Source organism: Rhincodon typus, chromosome 4, assembly GCF_021869965.1.
Source record: "Rhincodon typus isolate 14 chromosome 4, sRhiTyp1.1, whole genome shotgun sequence".
NCBI lineage: Eukaryota > Metazoa > Chordata > Chondrichthyes > Orectolobiformes > Rhincodontidae > Rhincodon > Rhincodon typus.
The window spans coordinates 24511922-24524484 of record NC_063335.1 but is presented as its reverse complement, the minus strand read 5'-3'; the positions used below and the strand labels follow the sequence as shown (position 1 = coordinate 24524484).

Sequence of the window (12563 nt, the reverse complement as noted above, 5' to 3'; positions counted from 1 at the left end):
GTCCATGTAGACAACGTCCACCGCTCTGCCTTCATCAATCTTCTTTATCACTTCTTCAAAAAACCCAATCAAGTTAGTGGGACACAATTTCCCACGCACAAAGCCAGAGCTGAAAAGCTCCTCTCCTCCAACTGACTTGCTGACCTTCAATCCCGAACACTTACTACTGTACATATTTTACTTAAATGTTCAACAGATATTGAAAAGTCTAAATGCAACATTACCGGATTTGTTGGACCACTGTTATTCTGTAAAAATAGTGCAAGGTATTCAATTTGCTCAATAAAGTATACCGGCTCTTACTCAAGACATAAACACAATAAGTAATTATTCAAACTGGTCAAACACACTTCATTACACATTATCATCAAAATCACTTTGTATTAAATCACCAGTTGACTGCATCACAAATCTCAGGTTCAAGAAAGCATGCAGATTGAAAGAAAAATTTACCTAGTGAGTTATTAATAGAAACAGTAGAATCCACAAGCCCAGCTGCAGGACTAACACAGATGGTATGTGAGGCTGGGACTGATCCATTCACAGAAGACTGCAGAGCCAGAGGACCTGCGCTGGTAACCGTTGTTGACTGTACTGTAGCTCCCAGGGTAGATCCAGATAGGTTTACTGCAGTCTGAATTTTAACTTGCGCCATTCTCTGTCACTGCAAAGGAAATAAAAGATAAAGAACTGAAAGGGTTGAATATGATAACAGCATAAACAATTTCTAATTAACGTGAAACAAAGTACCACAGGTTCTGAAATAACAAAATGCATTCTGATGAAAGATCATCATCTTGAAAATTTAACTGTTTCTCTCTCCACAGATGCTGCCTGATCATCTGAGTATTTTTGGAATTTTCTATTTTTATTTCTAATTAATATGTCCTGGTTATGGGAAACGAAAATGGTGCATGTACTATTCTGGAAAGCAAAAAAAGTCTGCAACAATTACTGGCTCTAATGCTTCATTCATGTTTTGCAGTAAAATCGGTTGGAGAGAGGGGTAGGGAATCTAGCATAGTTGGACTTCACCTCTCATGTTCATGCCTTTCAAATTTGAGTGGTGAGTTGCTGAAGGAGGAGACTGATAACAGACTACGAAGGGAAAGTGGGCATCTGTGACCTGAGAGAAAGGGTAAATCATTATATATCTTGTTGACTAATCAGATTGAATAATTGTGAAATTAACAGCCTAAGAGAGAAGGAGGTACATATTAGAATGGGTGAATTTATTGTCAAATCAGGTACAGGAGGAGAAAAAAAACGGAATGCTGGATTAAGATTGAAAGAAAAAGAGAGACCTGCCAGAAAAGAAATGAAAAACAAATGAAATTTCACATTTTACAATCTCCAGTTAAAAACTGAAAGAACGAGAATCAATACTTAACAGGCAATTTTCAGTTAAGTAGTTGACTGGCAATAATTCATGCTTATCATGTAATTAAGAGAATTTAACTTTGAAATTAGTTGACTTGATGATGCATTTTGTGGTTATCAGAAGTCTGAAATAACGTCACTTTTAAACACAAGTACTGGAGCTTTAATCCAGTGCATTTTCCAGATCCTTCACATGTTGCAATGGTAGTGTCCCTAACTCTGTGCCAGAAGACCCAATTTCAAGTCCCAGCTATTTAAGAGGTGTGTTATAGCATGTCTGAACAGGCCGATTAAATATATCTACTTTGGTACATTAACTCTCAAGCAGAAACGAATGATGAGGTACTCTAGATATACACGGTTATCTATGCATGACAATATTGTTGTTAAATCTTTTTGGAATAACAATGTAACATCCCACTTTGTTAAAAGTATGTAATGCCACGTTATATCAATATAACCTTTCAATAATTAACTTTTAAAATTAAACAATTGGTTAAACTTAAAACATTTTTATAGCTTGTTTTCTTATCTCAAACAATATTATTCATGGGATCACTCAGGCAGTAAAATATTGTGCCTTCATCTCATTGATTTGGTAGTCATTGCTTACAGATGAGCAGGCACGCTGTTTTTGGCAACGTTGTGGAAGTCATTCCTACTGTTGTAGATGTTGTACTTAATGTTGCACCATTTGTTAGTTATGTCGTTGATGTCGGCTCACATATTGGTAATGCTGTTGATGTTGATTCACTTATTAGTGATGCTGTTGATATCTAAATTATTGTTGACATTGGTGGAAATAGGTTTGGGATAGCTGGATCTATGTTTCATGGACAAAATGAGCTCAAAGTAAGAGCAGGAGTTGGGATAGAATCCGGAGAAAGATATGATTCCAAAGTTCCAAAACAAGAGAACATTACGGGAGGTTTAGGATATGAATTGTATCAACAAAGGTTTCTAATAAAGATTAAAAATGAAACAAGAGATAACACAGTGTGGAGCTGGAGGAACACAGCAGGCTCGGCAGCATCAGAGGAGCAGGAAAGTTGACGTTGCAGGTCGGGACCCTTCTTCAGAGTGAGTTAAAAATGAAACAATACGTTTTCTCTAAAAATGGCAATCATATTTGAGTTACAATAATTTGGAGTGCACTGTATGAGAGTATCACTGAGGTAGATTCAATGACAACTTTCAAAAGAGAACTCTATATATCTACATATGTTGGGGAGGCTCACAGCCAGAGGCGCCACAAGATGGCTGCCCATGGATTTTTAGCTGGCATAAATATGGCAAACATTTTTAGCTGCAGTAACAGAATTAGTCTGCTGAGTTCAGAATTAAAGTGAGATCAGAAATTTGAATAATGGTAGCTTTGGCAAGAATATAAATCCAAGGTAACAGGGTCTAAGCGGAACAAAAAATCTTACAAATTAATGTACAGGGAGTTCTGTACAAACCACAGCTGCAGATGTCTGGAAGATACAGTCTGATAAGAGACTTCTGGGAACAGACAGCCTGAAGTTTGTAGTTTAGCAAGAATTAAAAGAAAAGTGTGATCCTGCAATAACAGAAACAAATGGTAAGGTAAAAGGAGAATGAGATTATGTCTTGTAAAACAGTTCAGAAAAGTTCACTAAGCTGTGACAGTGATTGAGTTTCAGTCTTATTAATGGAATAAATGTTGTCTTGTTAAGTAAAAGAATTAGTGCAGAAACATTTAGAGTACAGTCAGTAAATGCAGTTGTTGTCTTACTCATTGAGCTGATAAGTTTGTTCACAAATTTTTCGTCACCCTGCTAGGTAACATCATCAAGTGCGCCTCTGGTGAAGTGTCGGTGTTCTGTCCCACTTGCTATTCGGAAGTGATGCCACCCACCCCAACAAACCAAGACACAAATAGCAAGGGGGACAGAACACTGACGCTTCACCGGAGGGGTACTGTTGATGTTACCTAGCATTTTGACAAAATGTTTGCAAACAAACTTACCAGCTCGGGAGCAAATCAACAACTGCATCAACAACTTGAGCTACAAACCTTCTCAAAAACCTTGAGAGTCAGTAAATGTCATTATAGAAGACAGCAGGTCACTAGAATGAATTATAGTTGCAAGACAGAGGGACAATGTTCACCTGATCTTCCAAGGCCAGCAAGTTGTGAGCGGGTTCTGTCTGACCTTCTGAGATCAGGTGGGACAGAAGCTGCTCACAACTCGTTGGCTAAAGAATTCTAACATTAGGTGTAACCCATAAACTTTATATATAACTAACTCTACATTAGAACTGACATTATGTATTTTATAGCAATTTTATAAGAACTAGCATGTTTCTGTAATTCCTGTGATTAGGATAGTAGGAACTATAAGATCAGTAAAAAAATTTAATAAGAAGGATATGGGCCAGAAGCAGGCAGATGAGACTAGTTTAGTTTGGGTTTATGTTTGGCATGGACTGGTTGGACCGAAGGGTCTGTTTTCATGCTGTATGACTCAATGACTCTATAATAGCAATGAATACAATGAATAACAGAATTCAAACAATCCTTCGAGATAAGCAAGTCTGGCAAATGTCTGTGAAAGAGCAGAATCATCAACATGGAATGCAAAAGTATTCCAAAAAGATCCCAGGCCTGATGATAGTGATGTCAGGTAAACATCATGAGATCATGGGAACTTAGGGCTGTCCTGACTGATCGGGTGTTTTACAGAATTGGACATATCGATTAGGGGGATGAAACAATGACATCAATGTTGCATGTAATTATTGGTCACAAAATGTATGAAAATACAGTATTCAGCTGGGGAAGCCAGAATGTCATTGACCTCTCCTCCGATCTGAGCCGTATTTAAGAGGGCAACTTGGCCCCACGTGAAAGCCAGATTTGGAGTAGTCTCTGGCCACTCCTACACATGGGGTAAAAGAGCTCTGAATAAAGGTCGCTTGTACTGCTGGAAATAGAACTGGAGATCCCTCTTTGACATCGCTCCCAAACAATATGCATCTGCATGTATAATATATTGAAAAGGAAAAATTTGCAGAACAATGGGAAATGAGCAGGATGAGATATGACTATTGGATTGCTCTATTGAAAAGCCAGACACAATGAGCTAAATTACCTCCTTTTATTTGTATGATTTCATTACATTCCATACGCCCAACGGGCTGCTACAACAAACAGTGCATTAGTAAATGCACCTATGCAGTCCAGAACAAGTGATTATGATGATTAATATCATTTACTATTGTCTACAATTGGTCCAGAATTTTCTGACCATTTGTGCCTGCGCAGTCATAGGACCTATCTTACAATGTAAATTGCCAATAAATTATGGCACAAGAACTTTCTCCTATTTATACCTATTATGTATGTATATTTTGCATCTGAATCTCTCCTCACCACCATTAGAACTCCCTTTGTCTTTTCCTCTGGCAACCTCACCATCTGTTCCACTCACTCATCCTCCGTCTTTGTCAACAGCATAAAAACCATCATTTTTCAGGCCCCTTAAAAAAAAAGTAAAAGAAACCGTGAAACATTGTCCCTGATGCTGCCAGTCTTGCTGAGTTTTCTCCAGCATTTTATGTTTTTATTTCAGATTTTCACATAATTTTGCTTTTATCCAAAGACTTACTAACTACTGTCTAAGTAAACAGAGTTTCCCTGTTTGTCAGTTTCTCGGTCCTCCTTTACTAAATTTTAAAATGGTCCTAATCATCACGCTTATTATTTTTTGCCAACTTTAAATTCCTCACCTGATCTAGCACAACTGTTTAAAAACCAAAAGAACTACAGATGCTGAAAATCAGAAACAAAAATAAAAAGGGTCACTGTACCCGAAATGTTAACTCTGATTTCTCTCACAGATACTGCCAGACCTGCTCAGCTTTTCCAGCAATTTCTGTTTTTGTAGCATAACCATTAACTATATTTCTTAGCCATAGTTGACTCATTTTCCCTGCTAGATTTTTGTGCCACATAACAATGTTTCTTGCAAACCATATATTTATTCTTTAAATATTATCTATTATCTGTGTACAGTATTCCAATTTTCCCAATTCACCACAACCAATCTATCTCTCATACCCTACAGTATTTTTTTCTGTATAGGTTTAAGATTCAAGTTTTGGGTTGAATTACATAATTTTCTTTATGGAAAATTCCACTTTATGGTAACTCTTCTCAGAAGGGACTTCTTTTAACAAAAGATTATTGTTTAGCATAATATGTAACATATTGTAAACATTTAGAGATTTGTCCTGCACAACATAGATGTTCATTCGTTTTACCCAGTCTTTGTAATCTATACTCCTCAGATGAATGTAGTTTGAGCCAAGTTTATAACAACAACAAATGGCTCATCTGTACAGGTGGAGGTGAAAGAAGAGTGGAAAGGCAATAGTGGTAACTGATTCAACAGGGGAACAGTTTTTGTGGCTGTAGATATAACTCCATATGCCTCCCTGGGTCAAAGATGTCATAAAGTGGCTGCAGAACAATCTATTCACAAAGGGTGAACAAAGCGATAGCTCTGTTAGCTACATTATTTTATCAGTACAGCTTCAGAAACAGCAGAATTTGGGGTTCTCTCTTCAATTCCAATATACACTGAAGATCTCAAAAAAAATGATATCATGCAATTAAAAAAGTCCTTCTTGTTTAGCATATTGCTTTCACAAACTGATAAAATCCAGTAGAATATATCCCCTAGGAGACATTGCTGGATTTATGCTAGGGAGTGAGATAGACCAATTCTCTATGTGAGTACACTTGACTGTGTTTATCGTGTCATAATGACTATTAACAGGGAAGAGAAAAGTAGAAATAAAACTCTAAAGTACAGGTTATTTTACTGGTAGAGCGCTAATTGCATTGATATGAAATCTAGCTAGGGTAAAATGGAACTAAAGTTTGACAGCAAAAATTGTAACTGAACAATGTGTAATCTGTAAAAAAGAGGGTTTTCAAGTACAGGCCAGATACGTTGAATCCCTACAGTGTGGATGCAGCCTATCAAGTCTACACCAACCCTCCGAAGAGCATTCCACCAGACCTACACCCACCTGCTATCCCTGTAACCCTGAATTTCCCATGGCTAATTTTACCTAGCCTGCACATTCCTGGGCACTGTGGAAGGAAACTGTGGAAAAGACACGGGGAGGACGTGCAAACTCCACACAGACAGACAGTCACCAGAAAGTGGAGTCGAATCTGGGTCTCTGGCACTGTGAGGCAGCAATGCTAATCACAGAGCCACCGTGCCACCCCAAACATTCCAACAAGAAGGAAAGGAACAAGAGTGAATACTGGAAGAAGGATGTAAGGGCACTTCTAGTAACTGAATGCTACTTAGTTCAACATCAATGGTGAGTAGAATTTTAGAAACAATAATCATGGAAAATATCAACAGGCATGTGGGAAATGTTTGAGTTTTCTTAGGAGAGCCAGCCTAAATTTGTAGAAGGCAAATTTTGTTTGACTAATCTAATCAAATTACTTGATGAAGCAGCAGTTGAACAGGTTGACAAAGGAAATGCAGTGGATTTTGTCAAACACGTTTTTACATTCCAAAGTGACAAAGTGCCCCATAAAAGACTGATAAACAAATCTGAAACCCATGGAAAGGGATGATCAGTGCCAGCTTATATGAAAATTGGTTTAATGACAGAAAACAATGATAGACGGTAAATAATTATTTATCAGGCTGTAGGATTGTGCAGGGATCGTTCCCTCTGCAACATCTTGGTCCGTTCCTCCAACACTTCCTCATTCCAATGGAATATCCCAATGGTCAATGGTAGGACCACTGCATTTGTTGGTATAAATAAATGAATTTGATATTGGAATACAAAACAAAATTTCAAAAACTGTCAATGATACCAAGCCTGAATGTGTGGCAAACAATGAGGTTAACAGCAATTAACTGCAACAGGTCATACATTGGCTTATTGAGCAGGCAGACAAGTACCAGATAGAATTTAAAATAAACTAGTGTGAGATGGTGCAATTTGGCAAAATTGATAGGGAAAGGCAATATTCAAAGGGTCCCCAATCTATAAACATTTGACTTACAAACACCCATACTTACAAACACAATCCCATACAGGGCTGCAATTTTTAAAAGATCAGACATAGAAACATTTCCTGTGCTTACAAACAGCTGCATTACACTGTCCTGCATGGAATACTAACTTGCGAATGGACTCCAGAACAAAAGCTGTTCACAACCCAGGTACTGCCTGTATATTAATGGAACAGTTCTGAAGAGTGTATAAGGTCAGATATTCCTGAGTGTTCATGTGCATGGTATTTTGAGGGTGGCAAATATATTGGACCTTCGACTTCAGAAAGGTATGAGTATAAAAGCAGCAAAGTTATGCTGAACCTTTATAAAGCTCTGGACAAGCCTGAACTAAAGTATCACATTCAATCTGGTCTCTACAGTCTAGAAAGAATGAAGGAGATTTACTAGAATTGTTTGAGGAATAATGGAATTTGGCAGCTAGGCTAGGTTGGAGAAGGTGTGAGTATTCTCCTTGGAGGTGAGGAGGTGGAGGGACATCATGTAGAGGTGTATAAGATTATAGCAGCTTTAGATAAGATAGACAAAGAAAAGCTGTTTTGATTAGCTAATGGTACAAAGTCTAGGGGTCACAAATTTGAGGTTTTGGGCAAGAGATACAGTGGGGATGTGAGAAAGATCTGTTGTTACACAGCGTGGTAATCCCCTGGATTTGAATGCCTTTAAGAAGGATGGAAATAGAGAAGATCAATGATTTTAAAAAGAAATTGGATAAAAATTTAAGAGATCACATGTCTCTTTCTAATAAAGTACAAGTTTGCAAATTTATTTCCTACTGATTTACCAAAGTTCAAACTTGATCTACCTCTCAATGGAAATGATTGTATTGCAGCCAATCAAGACAAGAATGAGCATAATTCAGTTGGCATCATCTATCTTCAAATCCGAGCCCAGTGCCAAACTGCCCAAGTAGCCAATTAAAAACTCATACAAGTCATGAAAAGGATCAAGCAACTCCTCTAATTTTCTAAGAACATTGACTTGTACCAGAAGGTAGCCCAAAATCATTCAAGACATTGCTTCTGTGACGATGATGCAGCTTTTAAGAGGTTAATTTATCCTGATTTTTTGAACTGAGGTTGTAAGGAAGGGGTGTAGAGCAGTCTGGGGTAATGTAAGCAGCTTGGGAGGCCTTGGGTTTTTGTTGAACAGCCTGAATGTGATTTTTGGATTTTGGTTTTTCAGTAGCATCAGAAGCTATTGGGATCCCAGTGGAACTGGAACCTTCAGTGAATGTCTGCTGGCTGCTACTCTCGCTGAATTTTCTCTTGATGTTTTTTCCTCCAGGATTGGAGAACTGCATGTGTCTGAATTTTCCTTTTTTACCAAGGGGATGTTACTATATTGGAACAGTTAATTAGTAATAGGTACAGTATCTATTATTCTGTTAAGTTTTCCAGTAGAGTTAAGTTGTTCTAAACACTTCTTCCATTGGTTATATTTTAACTACAGTGTTTAAATAAATTTTGCTTAACATCGAGTAGTATGAATAGTCGCATTGCATCTGGAACAGGCACTTTACAATTGCCTTTATAACTAAGAAAACGTTAGGGTCTAGGCTGCCTTCTTAAAATATTTTGACAGCATCTGGTCTGTTCCATAACTCTTCCCATTCATCATCTAGTCAGATATGATCTTGCCACCAGCATAATTGTCACTGCGCCCACTCACACAATTAGCCCAATGCGACCCATCGCATATAAAAGCTTCTTAACAAATACACCACAGGTATCTGCATGTTACATTAGCAATCACATATTAACATACAAATTTGGAATACAACAAGGAAAGCTAAACACTGAAAAATGTATATATTGATATGATATATTTTGAACAGAAATGCAAATTATGAATTTTGCTTTACCTAGATTGTAAATTTGAAATCAAAATTTTAATTAGGAGATCTAATGCTTTAATTCAGTATCCTTATAAGATCAGGTATACAATCAGAGCATTGCTTGCACATGTAAAATATTACAGAAATTCACGTCCTAGCCTTTTGACGTATGGATGAAATTGTATGATATATGTGGAAGTATCTTCATAGAGTCACAGAATCATACAGCACGGAAATAGACTCTTCGATCCTACTCATCCGTGCCAACCAGACATCCCAACCTGACCTAGACCCATTTGCCAGCATTTGGGCCATGTCCCTCTAAACCTTTCCTATTCACATACCCATCCAGATGTCTTTTAAATCTTGTCATTGTACCAGCCTCCACTTTCTTCATGAAAGTTGGAAAAAAACTAAAAGATTAATGAGATAACTATTAATACGAAGCATAAATTTTCATGTATGTAAAAACAGTGGATACATGTGATCAGTTGTTGGCCTTTTTTCTTTGCTGTTGTCTATTGCATCTGTTATTTGCACTGCTTAATGGCCTTTGGCTCAATTTTCCTGTGACATGGATTCCAAGCAGCACACATCAAAATCCTTTGGCAGTGTAGCAAAAATTTTTGTACCAATCATCTTTTTGAATGGGCTATTAGTGCTGAATCTTCCTGTATTATTAATTTATTAATGTCCTTTATCATATCCTTTTGCAAAACTTACTGAAAGACTTTGATGGTGACCTTGTAAATACAAAAACATTGTCATTAAATGGTCCCAGAAATACAGAATGGCACAAAACCCAAATCGCAATAATAAAGTTTGATAGTGATAAGGTTTTGATAGTGATAGTTCTATGTATCTATTTTAAAAGACAGAGGCTGAATCCGGACTGCACTGCAGCATTACCTATCTGCAGGTTTACTATTGTCAAATCTCATCTCTTGCCTTTGTCAAATCCAGGTTAAATGGCTTGCCTTTTCTCAAAGGAAAAGAATTCTGTTTTATTTACATTTTCTCCCTAATTTGATTGCTTATTATCTGATGCCTTCTGGAAATTCTTTGCATTACCTCCATTGCTTGGTATTCAAGCTGCAGCATAATTAGAATAATGAACACCTCTAACATGGCTTCATTTAACACAATCAGCTGATAGAACAATATAATTTAATAACCTTTTCAATTTATTTACTGAACTTCATTTATTTACTCTTGAAATTTAATCTGGGCTCATTTTCCGAATTTATTTTCATTTTATCCTCTTGTTATCATGTTTCCTCTTACACTTTCTTATATACCCGAATATTCACCACTTCTAATGTTTATCCTTAATATGTACTTACTTTTACCTTTATCCACAGCTTAACAATGTGTCAAACCATGTCTCATAAGTACTTCTTGTTTTGTATCTTTCACTCTTTTCTTTAAATCTGCTCCCAAAACTGACCCCAAATGGCTAATGCTTTGTGCACACTTTTATTTGGCATTTTGTCAAATGTTTTTGAAGTCTACACACTGGCTGGAATTCAATGCCCTCTCCAAGACAGATTTGTCAAGTGGGTGCATTTAATTGGGTGGGAAGGTTGCTAGTTGAGACCCTTGTATTTTCCCATCTCTGCTCCAATTTAATTTTGAGGTGGGAAGGCCCCATCACTAATTGAGGCTCTTAAGGCAATTGAAGTCCTCATCCCAAGACATTCACTCAGCAGCTGACTGGGGGGTACCCAGCACTGGGAAATGGAAGCCACTGCCCAGTTAAGGAGTGGTAGGTATTTCCAAAAGACCTCTCCAGCCAACAGGCAAGATCTTCATTGCCTAAATTCTACCCACCATACCTACTTAGAATGTCCTCTCAAAAGCATCTAGGATGTTGGTCATGCAGGATTTTTATTTTCTGAACTTGTAATCAATCTGTGATGAATTTCAAAATGGGAAAGGTTGGAGAAACAAATGCAGAGCTTTCTGGATGACAAAGGAGATAGAAGTTAAGATAAAGAAGAAGTGTGCTTATGATATGTGTCAAATAGAAAATACAACTGAGAACTAAGAGGAAGGTTCAGAGAGAACATGAAAAAGCAAATAAGAGAAACGGAGAGGAATTATGAGCAAAATCTGACAGCTATCATAAAGGAGTGAACCAAAGGATGCCTTCTAAGGCCATATAAATAGTCAAAATGCCCAGCAAATGGAGGAGTAGGGCTGCTGAGTGGCCAAAATGGGTATATACACCTAGAGATAAGGGCCATGGCTGAGATGTTAAGTGAATATTTTGCATCTGTCTTTACCAAAGAGGGAGATGCTACACAGGCCATGGCGACAGGGGAAGAAAATCTATCACTAGAAGGATTCAAACTGAAGAGGAAGAGGTGTTGGATAGACTGTTAGTATTCAAAGTTGACATAGCATCAGAGCCAGATAAGACATATTCCAGAATTTTGAAAGGAGAGACAGTAGAAATTGCAAGGCACTCCATAATCTTTCAATCTTCTCTAGACTTGGTGGAGGTGCCAGAAGCCTGAAAAATTGCAGAAACTTCAGGTTTCTTCAAGAAATTTATAAAGATAAGCCCAGCAGTTATAGATCATGGAATAAAAGGGACAGTAGTAATGAGGATGCCAAATTGGCTGAGCATAGGAAACAGAGTGTGCTGGTCAATCTCTTTTTGGGTTGGGAGAAGGTTTATAGTGGAGTTCCCCAGTGTCAGTATTGGGAGCCTTGTTTTTCCTGACACATAATAACGATCCAGATCTTGGTGTAAGGGACAATTTCAAAGTTTGTAGATGACAAGAAACGTAGAATTGCAAAGTATGAGGGGGGCCATGTAAACCTCCAAGAAGACACAGACAAGTTGGTGGAGTGAGTGGATAGGTGGCAGATGCATTTCAATGTAGAGAAGTGATAGGTGATACACTTTGGTAGAAAGAACATCGAAAGGCAATGTGAAATAGGGGTACTATTCCAACTGAGGTGCAGGAGCAGAGGGCTCTCAGTGTATATGCCCACAGACGATTTAAGGCAGCAGGACAGAGAGAGAAGCAAAGCATACAATTTTCTGTACTTTATTAATAGGGGCATAGAGTACAAGAGCAAGGAGGTGATATTGAACTTGTATAAGACACTTGTTAGACCTCAACTGGAATATTATCTACAATTCTCGATGGCACATATAGAAAAGATGTAAACATGTTGGAGAGAATGTAGAGGCAATTTATAAGAACAGTTCCAGAGATGAGAAAATGCAGTTATGAGGATAGATTGAAGAAGTT

At 37.7% G+C, this 12563-nt stretch overlaps 1 protein-coding gene across 1 annotated transcript in view; it reads right to left on the bottom strand.

The window, feature by feature from the left end:
- The window catches only part of stau2 (staufen double-stranded RNA binding protein 2), a 263804-nt gene extending 253064 nt beyond the window's left edge, over window positions 1-10740 (bottom strand). Inside the window, exons 1-3 of the mRNA XM_048595666.1 lie at window positions 10641-10740; window positions 4738-4884; window positions 454-664 (exon numbers count right to left, since the gene is read on the bottom strand). Of these exons, the coding sequence (XP_048451623.1) occupies window positions 454-655 (202 nt within the window). The 5' untranslated portion in view covers window positions 656-664; window positions 4738-4884; window positions 10641-10740. The remainder of the gene's footprint in view (window positions 1-453; window positions 665-4737; window positions 4885-10640) is intronic.
- Between the last annotated feature and the right edge of the window lie 1823 nt (window positions 10741-12563).